The sequence below is a fragment of the Camelus bactrianus genome, chromosome 13 (assembly GCF_048773025.1).
Source record: "Camelus bactrianus isolate YW-2024 breed Bactrian camel chromosome 13, ASM4877302v1, whole genome shotgun sequence".
NCBI lineage: Eukaryota > Metazoa > Chordata > Mammalia > Artiodactyla > Camelidae > Camelus > Camelus bactrianus.
In genome coordinates, this window is record NC_133551.1 from 57,939,866 (window position 1) to 57,957,995 (window position 18,130).

Sequence of the window (18,130 nt, forward strand, 5' to 3'; positions counted from 1 at the left end):
ATGTGTTTTAAATATAAGAAAACTCTCCCATGTATTCACAGCTATACTTGTTACCTATTGCTACATATCAAATTATCCTAAAATTTAGTGGCTTAAAACAACTGAATTGTTGAAGCCTCACAGTATCTATAGGTCAGAAACCCAGTCATAGCTTTGCAGGTTTCTCTATTTCAGGGTCTCTGCCAAGCTGCAATCAGAATTTTAGCTGGGGCTGTAGTCATAACGAAGTTCAACTGGGAAAGGGGCTGCTTCTAAGATAACTCAACATGTTTGATGTCTGGATTGTTTCTCACAGGTGGTTAGACTGAGGGCCTCAGTTCCTAATGAATCAGTCAATGTCCAGTGACCTCTCTTGGTTCCTTGCCATGTGGACCTCTCTATTGAGCAGCTCACAGTGCAGCAACTAGCTTCATTAAAGTGAGGGTGCAAGAGGGCATGAGACAGGAGTAGAAGCAGGATGGAAGTCAATTTTTTAAATGTAACCTTGCAAGTGACACCCCACCACTTGCCTTGTGTTATTCCTTAGGGGCAAGTCACTAGGTCCAGCCCATGGTCGAGGGAAGAGGGGAAATTACATAAGGGACTGAGTACCAGAAGGCAGAGATCATAGAGACTCATTTCAGATGCTATACACTGAGGAGTGGAGATGGGTATGTTTTGGAGGAAAGAGAAATGCTAGGTTCTCTCTAAAGTCCAGAGACTTTGAAGAGCTTTGCTAAGTTTGCTTTGCTAAGTTTGCTTCTGTCCTTGTCCAGGTATCTTGATTCAGTAGTTTATTTTCCTTCCCATTTGCAGAGCACTCTGCAAAAAAACCATAGATTCCACCTTTTTTTTTTCCCCTTTTCAGAATTAGCGTGCTACCACTGTCTTTTCCCACGTCCTTTTTCTTTATCTCTTACATACTTGCCTTTTCAATTCCTGCTGTTTTCATTGATAATAGTTAATTGATCTTCTTGCTGCTACTTTGCCAAAGCATATGGAGTTTTAGTATTTTGGGGGCTGCCCCTAGCATCTCTTTAGGATTTATATTTATACATATTGTTAACAGTGGGAGACAGTTGCCTCTTGGTATCTGACTAAGGTCTTGAATTTTTTAGTGTGTACTGTATTCACTGTACTGTGTCATTTTATATAAGGAACTTGAGCATCCAAGGATTTTGTATCAGGGAGGCTCCTGGAACCAATCCTCCATGGATACTGAAGGATGACTGTATTCCTTTGAGACTTGTTGCATCTATTACTATTTTGAAGTACAGTCTCCATTTTTTAGTGCTTTTCTACATGTTTGTTACATTGTTTCCTTTTGAGAGAATTTGGCCTGGAAACAGCCTTGCTTATGTTTACGTGCTTTTGCTGTCTTTGCATGTTATGACAACCTGGCAACCTATAGTGAAAGATGACAGGATCTCAGAAGTCATTTTTGAAGCCTTGTGTTCAAGGGCTGCTGCTTTTAGGAAGCAGTTTGACAAATTATGGACAGACTATATTTGCACATGGAGGCTGATACTTACAGAAGTATGAGTTTTGAATAAAGATTTCCAAATTTCTGTGGAGAGGGACGAGCACTGTAATGAAGGTATTTGATCACTTTTGCTCTTTTCAAAATATGGAGACTAAAGTTAACCAGCAAGAAAGGTGTCCCTTGTGTTGACATTCTTTCTTCTGGTACCCAAGGGAGAAGTTGATGTGCACTCCTGTTTGCTCACACTCCCTGCAAAATACAGGAGAAAAACCAGAATGTTAGTTGTAAAGGATACCCTTTCTTAGGGAAAGAAACTTTATTTGTAGTCTTACATGATAGAGCGTTTTTGAGATTAAGAGGAGAAAAAGAAGTTTAAAAAACAAGAATTCTTGAGTTGTGCTTGAGTAGTTCACATTAATTTTCAGTATTCCTTCTGTGGTATACAGCTAATTTTGCCTTGGCATGATGCCACTGAAAACATTTATTGAGAACCTCCTATGTGGTGGGCATTGTGTTCGGCACTCATAAACAATATCTCTAATCTTCACAGCAACCTGAAAAATATTTCCTTCATCAGTACAAAGAGAATGAGGCTGAGGGCAGTCCTGCATTTTGTCCTAGGACACATCACAGTTGTCTAGTCCAGGGCCTCCTGACTCCACTGCTTAGCTGTGGTCTGGGCTCTTCCTCCCTTCCATTCCACTCATACCCTCAAGTTAACAGACCAGCTGTGTCATTGTTTCTCTCCGAGAGTGAGCCCTAGAGGCCTACCAGGAATTGACTGTTGATAACTGCTCATCTTCAAGTAAACCAATGCATCTGCAATTAAATGTCAGACCAAAATGTGCCTTTTGTCATGATCTTCTTGGACTAGAAAATGACAAATTAGGGCCTGAAGAGAAAAGTGTGTGGGAAACTGCATTGGTCCAGGTGATAACCCATATCTGCCAGATAGTTTTATAGAGCTGGAGTACATTGATTCTGAGAAACCCAGGATTTAGGTTTGGAAAGCTGATTTCATTTTAGTGAGGGCAAAGTTGAGATACTTCTCTATTGTCATTGGGTTCTGGGTTATATAAATAGGAAAGGTAAACCTTGATTGTCACGTAGGAGAGCAAAATGTTTGTACTTTCTGGTTTTTCATTCTGTTCCTCTGAGAAGTTCAGCGAGCCAGGTGTGTTCTTTTATGCTCAAAAACAGTAGTTAAGTACTGTCTCAAATTTCTGACTTTCTTGTCTGACTAGTAGCAACTGAAATGAAAACATAATTAGAAGAAATGAGGGACATTTTAGTGAGTAAAGCTGGGTGATAATGACCAGAATGAAGAATAATGGGATGCTAGTGGAATTTTACTTTGCAACCCTGGTCACTAATACTTTGATCTTGGGCAAAACTGTTCTGTTTGCTTGAAGGGTACTTTGCATTTATTTGGTTGAAGCTCATTTAAAGTTCTTGTACTGGTCTAGGGCCAGTGATGCCTACATTTCTATGAAGTATGGAATGTTTTGCGCAGTCTCTGTAGTGGTGTTATTAAGTATTCTTAAAATTGATTGTGCTTAGGAGATTTTTATTTCCCTTCCATTAATGAGGGAATACGTGTTCTGTCTTTCCAAAATTTTGGACTAGGTTAATGTTGTGGTTGGGAAGTTGTGGTGTATGGTTTTTTTTTTTTTGTTGTTGTTTTTTATTGGTTTGTTTTTGCTTTTTCTTTGTGGTGATGAAAGTGTTTTGGTTAAACAGAATCTCTGTGTATGATGGAGGTGAATTTTGCCTCTAGCATTCCATAGCTGGGATCTGAGTTCATATCCCAGCCTGAGTAACTTTGCATGGTCAGTTAATATACAGATAGGCAGAAAAAGTGTTTTAGTAGTTGTAGGTACTTTCTTTTTCAGTAAGAATCTTCTTAGTGAGCAGTTAGCTAACAGGTCTAATATGAGTCCCCCTAGCTCCCTTTAAAAATCTTGGCATAGATTAAGTGAATAATTCTAGATATTTAAGCTGAGCCTCTATTGTGATGGATTGATCTGTGGCAACCCCCCCCCCCCCCCCCCCCCGCCAAAGGCCTCTTAGTGACTTTTACCAAATATATAGTAGTACTCTGACCACAATCTCTGTAGTCAGAACACTGATTAAACACCTTCAGGGCACGTTGAGCATCTTCAGTACCCTTGTCTAAAAGAAAGTGTTGACTGCTGTACTTTCATCCTTTGTGAATTCTTTAAAAGCATCTATTATTTTTAATTTGCAGCAGCTCTTGCCAGGTAAAAAGTTTTGGGAAACAGATGAATCCAGCAAAGATGGACCAAAAGGAATATTCCTGGGTGATCAATGGCGAGACAGTGCCTGGGGAACATCAGGTAATCTAGATCTAGCATCTGTACTGTGATTTATGCCTGTCTTAGAGCTCCTTTCCTCAGCAATTGGCAAGTCATGAATTTTACATCAGCGACATAAGCATGTCAAGCAATGAACTATCCTGTAGTATAATTCATGAAGGAGCTTGTATGATGTAATTTATTAAAACATAATTAATACAAAATCAAATCTTCAATATTTTATTGAAGTGCTAGCCACAGGAGATTGGTCTTATTTGAAATGACCATAATTTCAGCTATAACTTCTTGTTCTGTACTGCTGTCAGCATACTTGGAATTAGAAAATCCCTGCCTGCCATTTGAAGTTCATGTTTCTTTCTTCTCCCCTTGCCCCTGTGTACTGTGTATGGGGTGATCTATCTATAAATGTGGTTGGGGCCAAATCGTCACTGGGTGTGGATGCTCTACTGACTGACTACCCCTGAAGAGGGATGGGAGAACTTGTAGAGGCAGACACTCTCACAGCAGAAAGAAATGACAGATGATAGGAAGGGAGGAGATAGAAACCCCAAAAGCTGATATGCTGTGTTACAGCACAATATAAGAATGGAACCCCAGATGACAGTGAGTCATATGAATAGATCAAATTATGTTGTTGTTTTTAAAAAGGGCAGTAAAAAAATTCACATTTTGTTTTAGTAATATTACCCATAAAATGTGTTAAAAAATTCTGCTACTTGAAAAGGGTAAGCATTAATTTATGCACTTAGCTAGATAAGCCAATTATGTGAACTGCTGTATTGCTCTGCTATCCTGCATATATGAGGGATGTGTTCCGTTTCCTTAGCTTATGCAGAATATTAGATTTAGGGAAAACATACAACAGGAGGTTTTCGCTCAACTGACTACGGCAGGTTTCTTTATTCCCAGTCATTGGTTTATCCATGAGACATCACTCGTAATTTGTTTGAGCCTCTGGCTGCACTGTATCATGCTTGTGTATCTTTTTTGTAGATCATTCAGTTTCCCAGCCAATCATGGTGCAGAGAAGACCTGGTCAGAGTTTCCATGTGAACAGTGAGGTCAATTCTGTACTGTCCCCACGGTCGGAGAGTGGGGGACTAGGCGTTAGCATGGTGGAGTATGTATTGAGCTCATCCCCGGGCGATTCCTGTCTAAGAAAAGGAGGATTTGTAAGTTGGCTTGAGGAACTTGTTCCTATCTCTCTCTCTCTTTCCCTACCCTCCTCCCCCCCAAAACAAAACGTGCCTGTTTAGTTTCCTTAGATATTCACAGCACTAATTGCAGGGTTTTAAAAAACACTTTTATTGCAGTTGGATCTCAGGCAAAGCATAGCAGGAGATGTAAACTAAACTTTTTTTTAAAAATAGAGAAATAATGTTTTTTGGGGACTCATTGATAGTAATGTGAGGTAAGAACTGAAATCTAGGTATCAGTTCATTGGTCTACCAGAAAACGATTTTTAGTTTAAAACAAACAAACAAAAATTAAAAGAGAGGGAATTAACACAGAACTGAAGGTGAGGTGTCAGTAGAGAATAGATCTGTGAGTAATGATTTGCCAATACCTGACGATCCTTAAAATGGATCAGATATGTGGGGTCATTCTTGTTTTTGCTAGGTGGGCTTTAATTATGAAATGATCTGTGGCCCTCTTTGAATAGCTTTGCTTCTCACACTCAGCCTGCCAGGAAATTAGAAGTTCTGTCAATTCTCTATCTGCAGTTTTTTTGAGATTTGTCACCGTTGACTTCTCTGATGCTAAATTGTAGTCAAAGTGGCTTCTCTGACTGCAGCCTCTTGCTTTTTTAAGTCTTAAGCAGTCTTTCTCAAAACTAGTTCTTTCTTATACCATTGACTTTAAGATCTAAAAGTCTTAAGATGCATTTCTGTTTGAGTCTTCCTCATTTTGTATTCTGTGACTGGTTTTATATTTCAGGCCACAACTAGAAAGGCCATGAAAGTCACCCTGAATCTACCTTCCTTCCTTTCCTCCCGACTCAGCTTGTTTTGTACCTTTTCAAAGCCCTTTATCCCTGAAGTCTTTCTGGGTTAATACTATCCTTTGGCAATCATTAAACAGGCCTTCTCTCCCCGAAATCATATTGATAATTTTACCTCCATAACTATCTTACAACATTTGTTGTCAGTATTTTTATTGACAGACATCTTGCTAGAGGCTTGATCCTATTTTCCCAATTCCACTTGAAACTTCTTTAGAGTAACAGTAGTACATTTTTGGTGCAGCTTCCTTAAGTGTTCAATTCTTTAATATGTTAGTGGATGTTAAATGAATGATTGTTGACTTGGGAGGAAGAGAACAGGTGGCATCTAGGTAACCAGAATCCTCATGGAGTTAGCTTTATTCTCGGCATTCAAAGATGATGCTTCAACAAACATTGACACTTGACATGTGGCCGGAGCTTTTAATTTCACCAAAAAAAAAAAAAAAAAAAAGTGAAATGAACTTATTTAAGAGACTGGTTTGGACTTCTCCCAGCTCCACACCTAGAAGTTTGGTATGAGGAATTTAGCCAGAAGAGGATCTTTCATTTTTATGATAACCCTTAGAAAGATCAAGGGACTAAATTGGGCTTTTGTCTTGAGTCTTGCATTCTAGCTGTTCCAAAGCTGGCCTGATTACTTCTGGGTCTTTTGACCCTGCAGAGACATAGGTCAGGTTTAGTGGCTTACGGATCAGATTGGAAAAGACTTCTTGTATTTGAACCTTCCCAAGAGAGTACTTGGGAAGAATAAGATCTACCTTTTGGAGGTGAGGAATGGGATCACACAAAATGATCTTTTGCTGGTTATCCCTTGGAAAGAGTGGTGTTACTTCTTTCAGCTTATCCCCAGCTCACCTTTTTCTTACCTCACTCTTTCTCCATCTCATGAGTGCAGATTTCTCAGAGGAAGTGCTGCCTTCTAACTTTCTCTGCCTATAGGGGATAAGTTAGTGTTGTGCATAGGTAAGTTGTTATTGTGTTGAACTGGAACCTATATGACTCTTGCCATGAATTCTCTGTTGTGTGTAACAAGTTTCGAAGTCTTGGGTGTTAGCCATGAGACATGTGCCAGAGTTACTGTGAAGTTTGTAGGAGGCAGAAGCATAATTGGAATTAGGAGAGAGATAAAATGCTGGGGCTGATGTATTATTTTCTCCTGTTTTTACCTTTTGAAACAAATATTTCATTAGTTAATCTAAAGCTGTGTCTTTGTATTCAGTACCTTGTATTTAGAGTTGTAAAATGTGGCTTACTTTCTTGCTTGTCTTGGGGTGACTTTTAGCTCCTTTATTGTCACCAGAGGAAGTTAAGATCTCAGAATAGAGGTCAGAAATTTGAACTTTCTAAAAAGCAATTGAATTACTGAGCTTCTGAGGTTTGCATAAGGATAAATGAAAATTTTCCAGATCTTTGTTCCAACTTCTTTTCAGAAGGAAGGTTGTGGATAATGAAATATTCTCTCATACTTTGACTTTGAGTTGCACCTAAATGGTGATACAGGAGGACTGATCAGTGATATCAAACCACCACATTGGCATATCCAGTCTTTTGGTGGGTGGAGAACTGAGAACCAGTGAACTACTTTATCAGCATTTTGGTTATAGCCTGATGATCCTGTACTTCACCAGACTTTGCTCTGTTGGTTAGGATGACATTTGGCCAAAGCTCTTGTCATGGAAACGTGAATCACTTTTTGATTGTTAGGGTATGCATACATCTTCCTGGAAGAGCTGAGCTGCGCTCCCCTCCCCCCTTTAAAATCTGGTTTGTCATTTAGAGTTCTGAGGTCAGAGGCTAAGAAGGCCAAGAATATCTGCTTCTTCGAGATAATTATTCTAAAGCATGGTAATTGGTGGTTTATGGATCAGAGCACTCAGATGTATTTATTTTTTGGGTGACTGTACCAATTTTACCTCCAGTAAGCCAGGGAGAAACCTCATTTGAATACCCTGAGAGCTGAAAACATCGTCTGATGGCATAATAAACGTAGACTTCTAAGTACCAATGGGCTGTTTTCAGATACTGGCAACAGATCACACATACTCTGATTAACTTTTCAGTTAAAGTTGGTTTAGAACTAAAGTAATCTACTCTACTGTGGTGTTTTCATTTTCAGTAAGATTGTTTCATGGTTACAGCTTGAGTGAAGGTGTTTAACTCTTTGTCTAGCTTTCCCAAGCCTCTCTTAGGTTCATTTTGATTGTACAAATGGACACAGTCATTTTGTCTTCTGCGATGAGTACTTGCAGGCTGATGATAAGAATCTAACAGCAGTGTTTTCTTCTCAGCACTCACTGTAAATATTTGGTAGTATTCCACGTATGAATCAGAAACTTCACAAGTAGCAGTTTTCAGAATAATAGAAAAACTCAGAATACCAGTTAAATCAGAGTCAAGTCTTTCAATTTAATTTATTTTCTTTTTGTATCCTTTATTTTATTTATTCCTGAAATAAGACAGGTCCCCATCCCCACATCACCCCCACACCCCTGAAAAAAAAAAACCCTTAAAACAAAACAAAGCATAGTTCAGAGTAGTTACCAAGTCACATGTAACTGCTGTATTTTGAGGGCACTGGGTGAAGTTACCCACCTAAGGACCTTGCTGTTGGTCTTTTGGAATACCGCTGATCTTCACGTAGGTTGAAGCCAGTCATAAAAGTGGATCGTAATTTCTACTTTTCTGGTTTATGGTGCCTGGGGAAATGAGAAGACCATTTTCAGTTAGGGTGAAGACCACTCTAAATTTGCAGAAGAAAGATTTTTAGAAAAAATATCTGAGGAAGGCCTTTCTGTTTATCTTAGAGACTGGCTACTTTCTGACCTGGAGGATGCATGCACACTCCTAGCAGTTTACTTGGGTCACAAAACTTGATGACTTACTTTTCTAGTTTCCATTCTGTTTATTTTAGGTAGCCAGTGCCACTTGAATTGATCTTGTTTAAAACCTTTGTGCAGTGTAACACGGGTTTGAGTCTCAGCTGGACTTTAATGTCCTCATTTGCAAAGGGGGGATAATTAAAAACTCATAAAGTCTAATTCACATGGCCATGTAATATATATATGAAAATGCTTTGTAAATCTTATAAAATCTTGCTCCACAAAGTCCATAGGTCCATATCATTATCAGCACCTGGGGGCTTAATAGAAATGCAGAATCTCCGATTCTACACTAGACTTACTGAAGCAGAATCTGCATTTTGACAAAACCCTTAGTTAATTTGTATACACGTTAAAGTTTGATAAATACTGCTATATAAATTTCTTGAAAGATTAAGTTACCAGGATGCTATGGATCAAACTCAGAAACTTTTATCTCAGGGTGGAGTCCCTTCAGATTTGAGCTTCCCATGGACGAGAAGTCTGTGCTCTTTGCAGTGTCAAGCTATTAGACACTGACTAAATAAAAATTAAAAAAACATAACTTTTAGAAAATCTTTTTTGGTTTCAACTCTTTTCTTCCTCCTGGATCTGGTGGTTACCCCAGTGAGGGGAACATGCTTTTTACCTTTCTTTTCTGTACAGCAGAAATTGGGTGATCATATACACAGTGCCTGGTATAATCCACATCCCACTGTTTCTGAAGTGCACACCTCCTCACTTTGGTTCATTTTGAAATTGGGATGCAATGTTATAATTCAGTTGTCACTGTTTCCTTTTTAGCAGCACATAAAATGATGGTATGTCATAAATTAATGGTGTCTCAGATTTGATGAAACATAGTAATTAGTAGTGACTTGATTCTGTACACATATTTCAGAAAAATCAATGGGACAAAGGGTTTAATGATTAGAGCTGTAGTCTTTTCAGGAGGAAAAATGTAAGATGTTTAGCAATTTTGAAGCTTTAGGGGATTGAGGGTGAGGGTGGGTGTGTCTGAGAAAGGCAGTGGGAAAAATGTGAAAATTGGATGAAATACTCTTAAGAGTTTTTTTTTTTTTAAGGAAGTGCATGTTCGTGAATCGCCTTATTTAATATCTGAAACAACCTTCCGAAGTAAATATTGTCCTTATGAATTTATGGATGAGAAAAATGAGCTTAAAAGGGAAGTGGTGGGGCCTGGATTCAAACTTTGTTCTAATTTCAGTTCTTAACTATATTGCTTTCTACTATAGCATATGCTATACTGGCTTATTTGTTAGTTTCTCACGACAGAATCATTTAATATGTAAATTTAAAAGTAATTCACATGACTAGTAATTTGAAACTTTTACTCATTTTTTTAATATTTGAAATTTTATATTACTATTGGAACTATATACTGATGAACTTAAAATTGACATTCTGAGGTTTTTTTTGTTTTGTTTTGTTTTGTTTTTGACATTTTATAAAAAACTGAGAAGTGTACCCAGGAGAGACCAATATTTTAGTTGTTATGGTTTCTGGACTCTGTGTCAAGCAAATACACAAAATATTCCTTTTTAGAAAAAAGAGAGGAAAATTACTAATCTCATTGAATGTGACTTCTGTCATACGGAGCTATGTGGTAAGATCTTTACAATAGCAGTAGAAATTAAATTCTCATTTCTCCGACTTCATTCAGAATTAATAGATCTTCCCTGAAAGATTCCTCTTGTTATGCGAGGCTTTTAAGAAAGCTGAGCTATGAATGGATGGACTGATCTCCATAGTACATGGTTATTCTTTCTGTCTGCTCTTCCCTCTGTTCGTTGATATCTAGCAACAGAATGCACTCCTCTGCCTCTGTGTAGATCTGGGATCTGATTTTTCAAGAACTCTTCTTGGCTCCACTTGGGAGTTTTCATTGCGTTTGGCCACTTGTATTTTGAGCACTCACTGGGGCCTGTATTTGGCTTACAGATTCGGGTTGATATTCATTTAAAGGAAGTCCTCAACAAAAGGATGCTATTAATCTTTCCTAGTTTTTCCTTCCATTTAGCCAGTAGACTTTTAAAAATATTATTATGTCCAAGGTAATAGTGACAAAAAAGCAAAACATAACCCCTACCTTTATGATGCTTATTTGGACTTAATTATAGTGGTTCTCAGTTGTGAGTGCTAGTTGTAGGAGAAGCTTTTAAAAATATTTGTGGGAACCTCTACAGACACTTGTAAATTAAAAAAAAAAAAGGTTGTGATGCTCAACATAAACCTTAGAGTCACTGCCTTGTGAAAATGGCAGTATCTGTGGAGGGTCAGATTGGCTGTACACTTTTATTTGAGTTAAACCACTTAGTGGAAACATTGGAGATTTTAAATCTTAGTATCATAGATAATGTTACATAAGAAATGCCATCTCAGGGTGTAGTTTTACAAGTATCATATTACATTTATATAAAACGATCTATACTTTACAAAACTTTTGCATTTGCATCATTTCATTGATGTTTATAACTATTTTGTTTTAAACAAAGGATCCCTGTTTTATAGACAAGAAAACTAAGGAGGTTTAATAACCTGTCCAAATACCAGTAAGTGTTAGCATTTGAGATAGACTGTAGCTTCTGTGCAGTTGGGGCTAGTATTTTCCTAAAGACCACATAGCTACGAATGCCTTGTCTTAAATATTAAAACAACTTTTAAAATCCCATGAAACATACCAGCCCTATTCTCTCTCTAGGGTCTTCACATTACCCGCATTCTCTCTCTAGGGTCTTCAGATTTCTAAGAGACCATTTTTATGATCCTGAACCTTATATTCTATATTCTTTTAATAACAGCCTTTAATAGAATAGCTTCCCACTTGTGCTCTTGGTGTCATTTACAAATCAGACTTAAACTATTTTAATTTAGGGCTGTTGTTGATTTACTGAACTTGTTAAAACTTTTAATATACCCATATACAGAAAAGTGTAGAAGTCAGAAATGTTCATCTTCATGAATTTCTGCGAAATGAAAACACCCCATGTAACCCATTCAGATCAAGTATGGAAGCCTTCCTTGGGTCTCTCATCTTCATGTAGAAGGAACCTGCTATTCTGCTGAAGCATGATTAGCCTATTCAGAGTAGAAAACCAGGTAGCTGTATTTTACATAAATGGGCTGTGCAGTATTGGTAAAAAAATAGTCTTTCTCAGGGATATCTTTGAAAATCTAGCCCTTGACAGTATAATTGAGAATGTAAGTATTAGTGACTAAGTTTTCAGGCGAGAACAGTTGGCTTACAGAAGGACTAACAGCTTCTCAGCAGGCCTTCTTAAAGTGTCACTGAGGAAACACAGTGAAGAGTGTTGATTTGATGAGTGAGTCTCTTCTGTACTCTGATTTCTTCCTTGTTGATGAAACTTCCCAACTGCCTTTATTATAATTCCTTTCCATTTTAACTTGTAGACTTTTTGAATTCCTTGTGAGAAATTAGTGGTGAACCATTCCTCCTGAGCCAGTGACTTGATTTGTAGATTTGTGGAAGATTACTTTAGTGTGTTAGGATGCTTCTTCTGATACTCAATGACATTAGTGGTGTCTAATTCAGATAGAGTTGTTTATCACCACCTCCTGGATTCTTACCTGATGACAAAGATAATGGGAGGACCCTTCTTATTTTAGCTGTTTAGTTTTGCAGGGTTTTTTGTCATTTCAATTTTCTTTGTCATATTTTTTTAACTTCTCTCCAGCACTGAATTTGCTGCTGGAGATAGGAAAATGAATAATAGCTTCTGTCAGTTTTACATTTGCAAGAGAAGGGAGCTATTATCTCTGGACATTTTGAAAGCTCTTTCTGTCTTTAGAATCCTGTCATAGTCCCATATCTGGTTTGGGATCTCAGTGTCATGCTTGATTGGCTGTCATTCACTCTTTTTGAGCCAATAACAATCTTATATTTTGAAGATGTAAAATTTTATCTCATTTACTGCCAAAACTGTAGTTTACCAACTTTCTGCCACATGAAACTAAATTGTATATCCTAAGTTCCTTCTTATGTGTACTCCTTTATTCATGTTAGTTGTGAAATCTTTCTTTTTCTGTGTCTCATTTGAACAGAGAATGATGTTGAAAGTAAAATGGGCTCTGAACTGGTAGTTGAAAGATCTGAGAGTCAGGGTCCCTGAGTCTAGTCTTTCTGGACTAGAGATGGCTAAGAACTACTTTGAGAGCATCTTGTTTATTTTGCATTTACAGTCCTACCCATTCACAACTGAGTGTCTGCTCTAGTTACCATTAGTGATTTCCCTTTAATGAAATTTGGTTGTGGTGACTAAAAGTGCTGTGTAGCAGCTCTCACCATCTTCTGATTGGATTATTCCTTTCCCCAGGAACTTTCTTTTGGTCCAGGTGTATTTGTTTTCTTCCTTAAACCAGAAGTCACTGGTGGGGACATGAAAGTTTACCTGTCTCTGGTTTTACTTTTAACCCTTTGGTAAAGTTTTGCAAAGCCCTCTGTACCATGTCAAGTCACTGTACCAAGCCTTCTTTTCTTTTGGAAATGAAGATACGTTTGCTTTAAGTGTTCAGATCTTAACTTTGGCTGTTGGTAAGAGGAGACAGACTTAACTTTCTTAGAAAACATCAGTGTGCTTGGCACTACATCAATTCTTTTAGATCCGGTCTTTCAATCTTTGTAGTTTGAAGCACTTCAGAGATAAATTCTGTTGCATCAATGATTTGACTTAACATGCTCTCATGTAGTCCCCCTGGTATGTCTGACAGGCAGTGGAAGACAACTGGTAAACACTTCTTAGAGTGCGCTTTGTGAAGGAAGTTCACAGTTAAATTTAACATGTTTTGAAGGTTTAAAACAATTCAACTTAAGGATGATCGGGGAATTACTGATGCAGTAAGCTGTGAGACATTGGGTAGCACGGGGTGGTGGTGGTGCACATTGGCAGGACATATATTCCAAAATAAAGTATAGAGTAATGAATTTAATTGGAATGATGTTAGACCACACTTATCTCAATATTCAGAAGTAAGGGAGGAGTTTACATAGGTAATGGTGAAGTAGGAAATTTATTTTGTAGGCTTAACACTTTCCAACTGTACTGCTAGCTGCCATACCTGGGGCTTACTAGGCATCATGCTGTTATATAGAGTTAGATTTGAGGGTAGAGAAGTGGAACCTAGAGGTTAAAAGTTGTGGTTGAGCTTTGTGTAGGAAGGAAAAAAATGGGGTGGCGGAACACGGGGTATAATAAAACTGTCCTAAACTCTGTAACGTAAATGTATGTCTGTCTCCCCCATTTGGCAAAACTTTCTGCAGTGTTCCTGCCTCTGTGTTGTCTGTTAATTAGATTGTAATGTTTTGAAAGGGCATGGGCACTATCCTTTTCTAATTAGCATTTAGTGTAGTCTCGCGTCCACAGTGGTTACCCACTATTATTAGTTGATGATGATTAGTGAAGCTGAAGCTATTTTTTAAACAGGGCCCAAGGGATGCAGACAGTGATGAAAACGACAAAGGTGAAAAGAAGAACAAGGGTACGTTTGATGGAGATAAGCTAGGAGATTTGAAGGAGGAGGGTGATGTGATGGACAAGACCAATGGTTTACCAGTGCAGAATGGGATTGACGCAGACGTCAAAGATTTTAGGTTTGTATGTTTTACACTTCTGATTTTTGAATGGGGGCTGTGGGTTTTTGTTTTGATTTAGTTTTATTTTGATTTTAGCTTTCTTTTTCTCTCCCTATGTGTGGTTTTTAAAAATTGGGTCTAGTGTAGGCCATACCATAAAGATTTAAATTAACTAACTGGTAAGGTAGAATTTTCTAAGATCTGTCAGTGCCTGGTGTTTTCCAAAATGGTAGACTTTGCATTTATGTAGAGCCCTACAGTTTGCAGAATGATTACATAAAGATCATTTCGATGATTCTCAAATTTCAAAATCATCTGGGATGGATGCCTCGGAACTTCTCCCAAGTTTCTCCCAAATCTCTATCGTGGGAGAAATCATGATTACTGATGGAAGTGTGTCATATGGCTCTGGTATGTTAGAGGGAAAAAGAGCTGAGGACTTATGCATTATTTCACTTGAGACTCAAACTCCCTTTGAGGTAGATGGGTCAAGTATCATTTTCTTCATTTTCAAGAACCAGAGATGTAGCTCAAGTGACTTGTTCTTAATCGTATCCTTTCCATAAAAGCCTCTCATTCCATCTCTGGTCATGATTGATTTGCAGGTTTTACCCTGTAACTTAATATGCACAGTATTAAAATGATACTGTGTCTATTTGTCTTCCACATTTGGCAAGTATTCTTCATTTATGTAAGTAACCTTTAGTAATGATATATAATTTTAAAAATTTAAAAATCCTTAGTGTGTATAGTTAGAGAATTTAATTTTGAATAATTTAATGTTAGTCTAAAGCTGTTATGTGTGTGTCAACACACATATCTTATCCTAATAATCTACAAAGCCAAAATTAATGTATTTTGGGCCATTGTTTGTAGAACAATGTCCAGTTGTTCAGTCTTCCTAATTTAAGTTTTGTGTCTTGTGAGTATAAAGAATTACAGTCTTTGGAAGAAATTTGAGACACAGGGTATATAATAAACACTTAAATAAGCTCTTTCAGATGAGTTTGGGTAGCCTCTCCATCCTGAATCTCAAGCAGCTTGTGGCATTGTTTGTGGTATTTGACTTCGGGACAGGTGGTAGTGGTAGGGTGTGTGTGGGTGTGTGGGTGGGTGGGTGGGTGGTGTGTGTGGGGTGTGTGTGTGTGTGTGTGTGTGTAAGAGCTTTAATTTGTACCAGGTATAGGATTTCTTTTAGGCTTAGAAGGTAACTGCTCCACTCCCCTGACTACAATATAATATTAGTCTTTGTTAGTCTGAATTGGAATTATGTAGTCCTGTAAAGCGTGTGTGCTGGATTACCCAGGAGAGTACTTGTTTATACCTGTGTCCTGGGTATTTATTAATAGTGCCCCCCTTTGTTCTTAGGAATGTCCTGGTTTGTATGATAAATTATACCCTCACATTACTTTTAATTCTTAGAGTTGTTTCCTTAGCAGAGGCTTATCCTAGATGATGAATTTATTTTGTAATAATCTGCTCTGGTTTCTTAGAAGGGAAAAAGGGGAGACAGTTTTAGCATTGGCCAGTGGTACCCAAATATAATTTGTTTTTCATCTGTATAAAAAATTTTTTTTCTTTGAAATAGAGTCATTCTCAGATGTGAAATTTCCCCTTAGAAACTACTTTGTCCATTGACTGTTTAAAGAGTAGGTGCTGCTTTTGGTGGGCATGTTTTACTACCTGCATTTTGGGATCTCTCTTTTCATGGATGCCACAGGCAGTGACTTTTTCCAGTTCATCCAGTGTTCCTCAAATCTGGGCCCCTTGGTTAAAGGGATCGTAAATTAATAGCAGTTATTGTAAACTTAAGAGGTGGGTTCTGATGGGAAGGCAGTCAATAGAAGAGTCATGTTATAGGATATAACGTGTAAGCACCATTTTCTGGTCATTTTGTAGAACTGGTATTAAGTACTATCAGTAATAAGCTGTGTCAAGGATGTCCTTAAACTTAGGTTGCTGTAGTGTCCCTCCCCGCTCAAAATAAGGTTTAATGCCCTTTACTTTCTCTGTTTAGCCGTACCCCTGGTAATTGCCAGAACTCTGCTAATGAAGTGGATCTTCTGGGTCCAAACCAGAATGGTTCTGAGGGCTTAGCCCAGCTGACCAGCACCAATGGTGCCAAGCCTGTGGAGGATTTCTCCAACATGGAGTCCCAGAGTGTCCCCTTGGACCCCATGGAACATGTGGGCATGGAGCCTCTTCAGTTTGATTATTCAGGCACGCAGGTACCTGTGGACTCAGCAGCAGCAACTGTGGGACTTTTTGACTACAATTCTCAACAACAGGTACTGTGTGTGTCTCTGTCACTCTCTACTCTCCCTCCAGCCAGCACATTATTCAAGTAACTGAGAATGGGGGCATGGGAGGAGGGTGGCATTATTTTAGGTCTTTGATAGCAGTTCCTTATTAACCTAACAGTGGTGTGGTTTACAAAGCCCCTGCATCTTTCCATCAAGAAGGTGATTCCTGTGCTGAGGTTTATTGGCAAGAGACCACCCAGCTCTGCGTACTTCCTTTGGCCCCTCTCTTGTCACAGGGCCTGTGGAGGGGGTGAAGTGGTGTAACCTCTTGAATGCTAAATTAATCACAGTGAAGATATGTGATTGTGATGCTACTGGTTTGTTTTTTTTTTAAATAATAAACTCTCTTACCTACCACTGTCAGGTGTCCAGTGCCAGATGTCCTATTAGTCCTATCTTTTAATTAAGTGATTTACTACAGATAACAAACGTACCTGGTACCTTTTGAAAGAATTAGAATGTGATTGGGGAAAAACATACATCACTCAATATAAAGTCTACAGTGAAATTACTTAGGTTTTATTTTATTCATAAGTCCTTGGAAAATAATTGTGTGCCTTCTGGTTTTGAAGGCATGGTATGACTAACTCTGGGGTTTACTGATTCTTCTGTTCAATTTTTTTAAAAAGGAAAATTAGTTGTTTGAATTATAGAAAGGGTTTCTGACCATGTTAAGTATCCCAAGTTCTCCTTTGTGGCTGTAAGTAATTTGATGGGCCATGCATTTCTAATCCTTAATTTTGAACTGGAACATAAATATAAACTAGGTTTGAAAGGTTAAAATCTCATTTTGAAGTTTAGAATTAATATGTCTATGGGAGAAGTTGACTTAGGTCTTTGTAGATCAGTTATACCATACTATCTCTAGTTGTTGTCATAAACGGCTGATGTTAAATGAATTTCAGTTGATAGATAACTGGATAATAAAGTTAACCACATGAAATTTACAGAAACAAATCCCTTTAAAGAGATTAATGTGATATGCATACTCTGTGATCATATCAGGTGGATATATGAGGTTTCATTAACAAACTCTTTTTCCCGGAGAGAGTAATCTAAAAGTGTCCACTGTTCTCCCTGTAGTTCCCAGTAGATATACCCACCTCTCCATAAGAATTGACTTCCTGCGCTTTTTTGTGTTCTTTATAGGAAGTAGTCTTCTTTCACTGTTCATTCATTTCACAGTGAATCCTCAAAACAGCAGTTTTGAGTGAAGCCAGACATTACTTCAAGTGCTGAGGAGATACTAGACTTAAAAATATTTTGTGTCATATCAGCAAACATAGGGACACTCTGTTACTGTGTATGTAGACTTCAACTTGTCCAGCTTAGAATGTAAATGTGATAATTATCTAAATTGAGGTATATGAAGTGTAGGCTGTTCCTATTTAGGATCTTCTAACCTAGTTACATCAGGAAGTTTTATCTGAATTCTTTCTTTTACTCTGTCTCTTAGGTCCAAACTTCCCTAGCAGCCTTAAACTCCAGCCATTTTTGGTTGTTAGTTTGCATTCCCTATCTAACCCAGTCTAACTGCTTGCTGTTGAAGAAGTTT

General features: G+C 38.0%; 1 protein-coding gene across 22 annotated transcripts in view; it reads left to right on the plus strand.

Annotated features, from left to right (window-relative positions):
* The window catches only part of PUM1 (pumilio RNA binding family member 1), a 117,464-nt gene that overhangs the window by 43,784 nt on the left and 55,550 nt on the right, over positions 1–18,130 (plus strand). For 12 of the 22 annotated variants that reach the window (XM_045514667.2, XM_045514668.2, XM_045514669.2 and 9 more), the window contains 4 exons: positions 3,711–3,819; positions 4,792–4,970; positions 14,124–14,290; positions 16,290–16,560. The exons of 2 other annotated variants lie outside the window; for them this stretch is intronic. In XM_045514667.2, coding sequence (XP_045370623.2) covers positions 3,711–3,819; positions 4,792–4,970; positions 14,124–14,290; positions 16,290–16,560 — 726 coding nt within the window. The remainder of the gene's footprint in view (positions 1–3,710; positions 3,820–4,791; positions 4,971–14,123; positions 14,291–16,289; positions 16,561–18,130) is intronic. 8 more of the 22 variants (XM_045514673.2, XM_045514674.2, XM_045514675.2 and 5 more) reach the window with 3 other exon arrangements.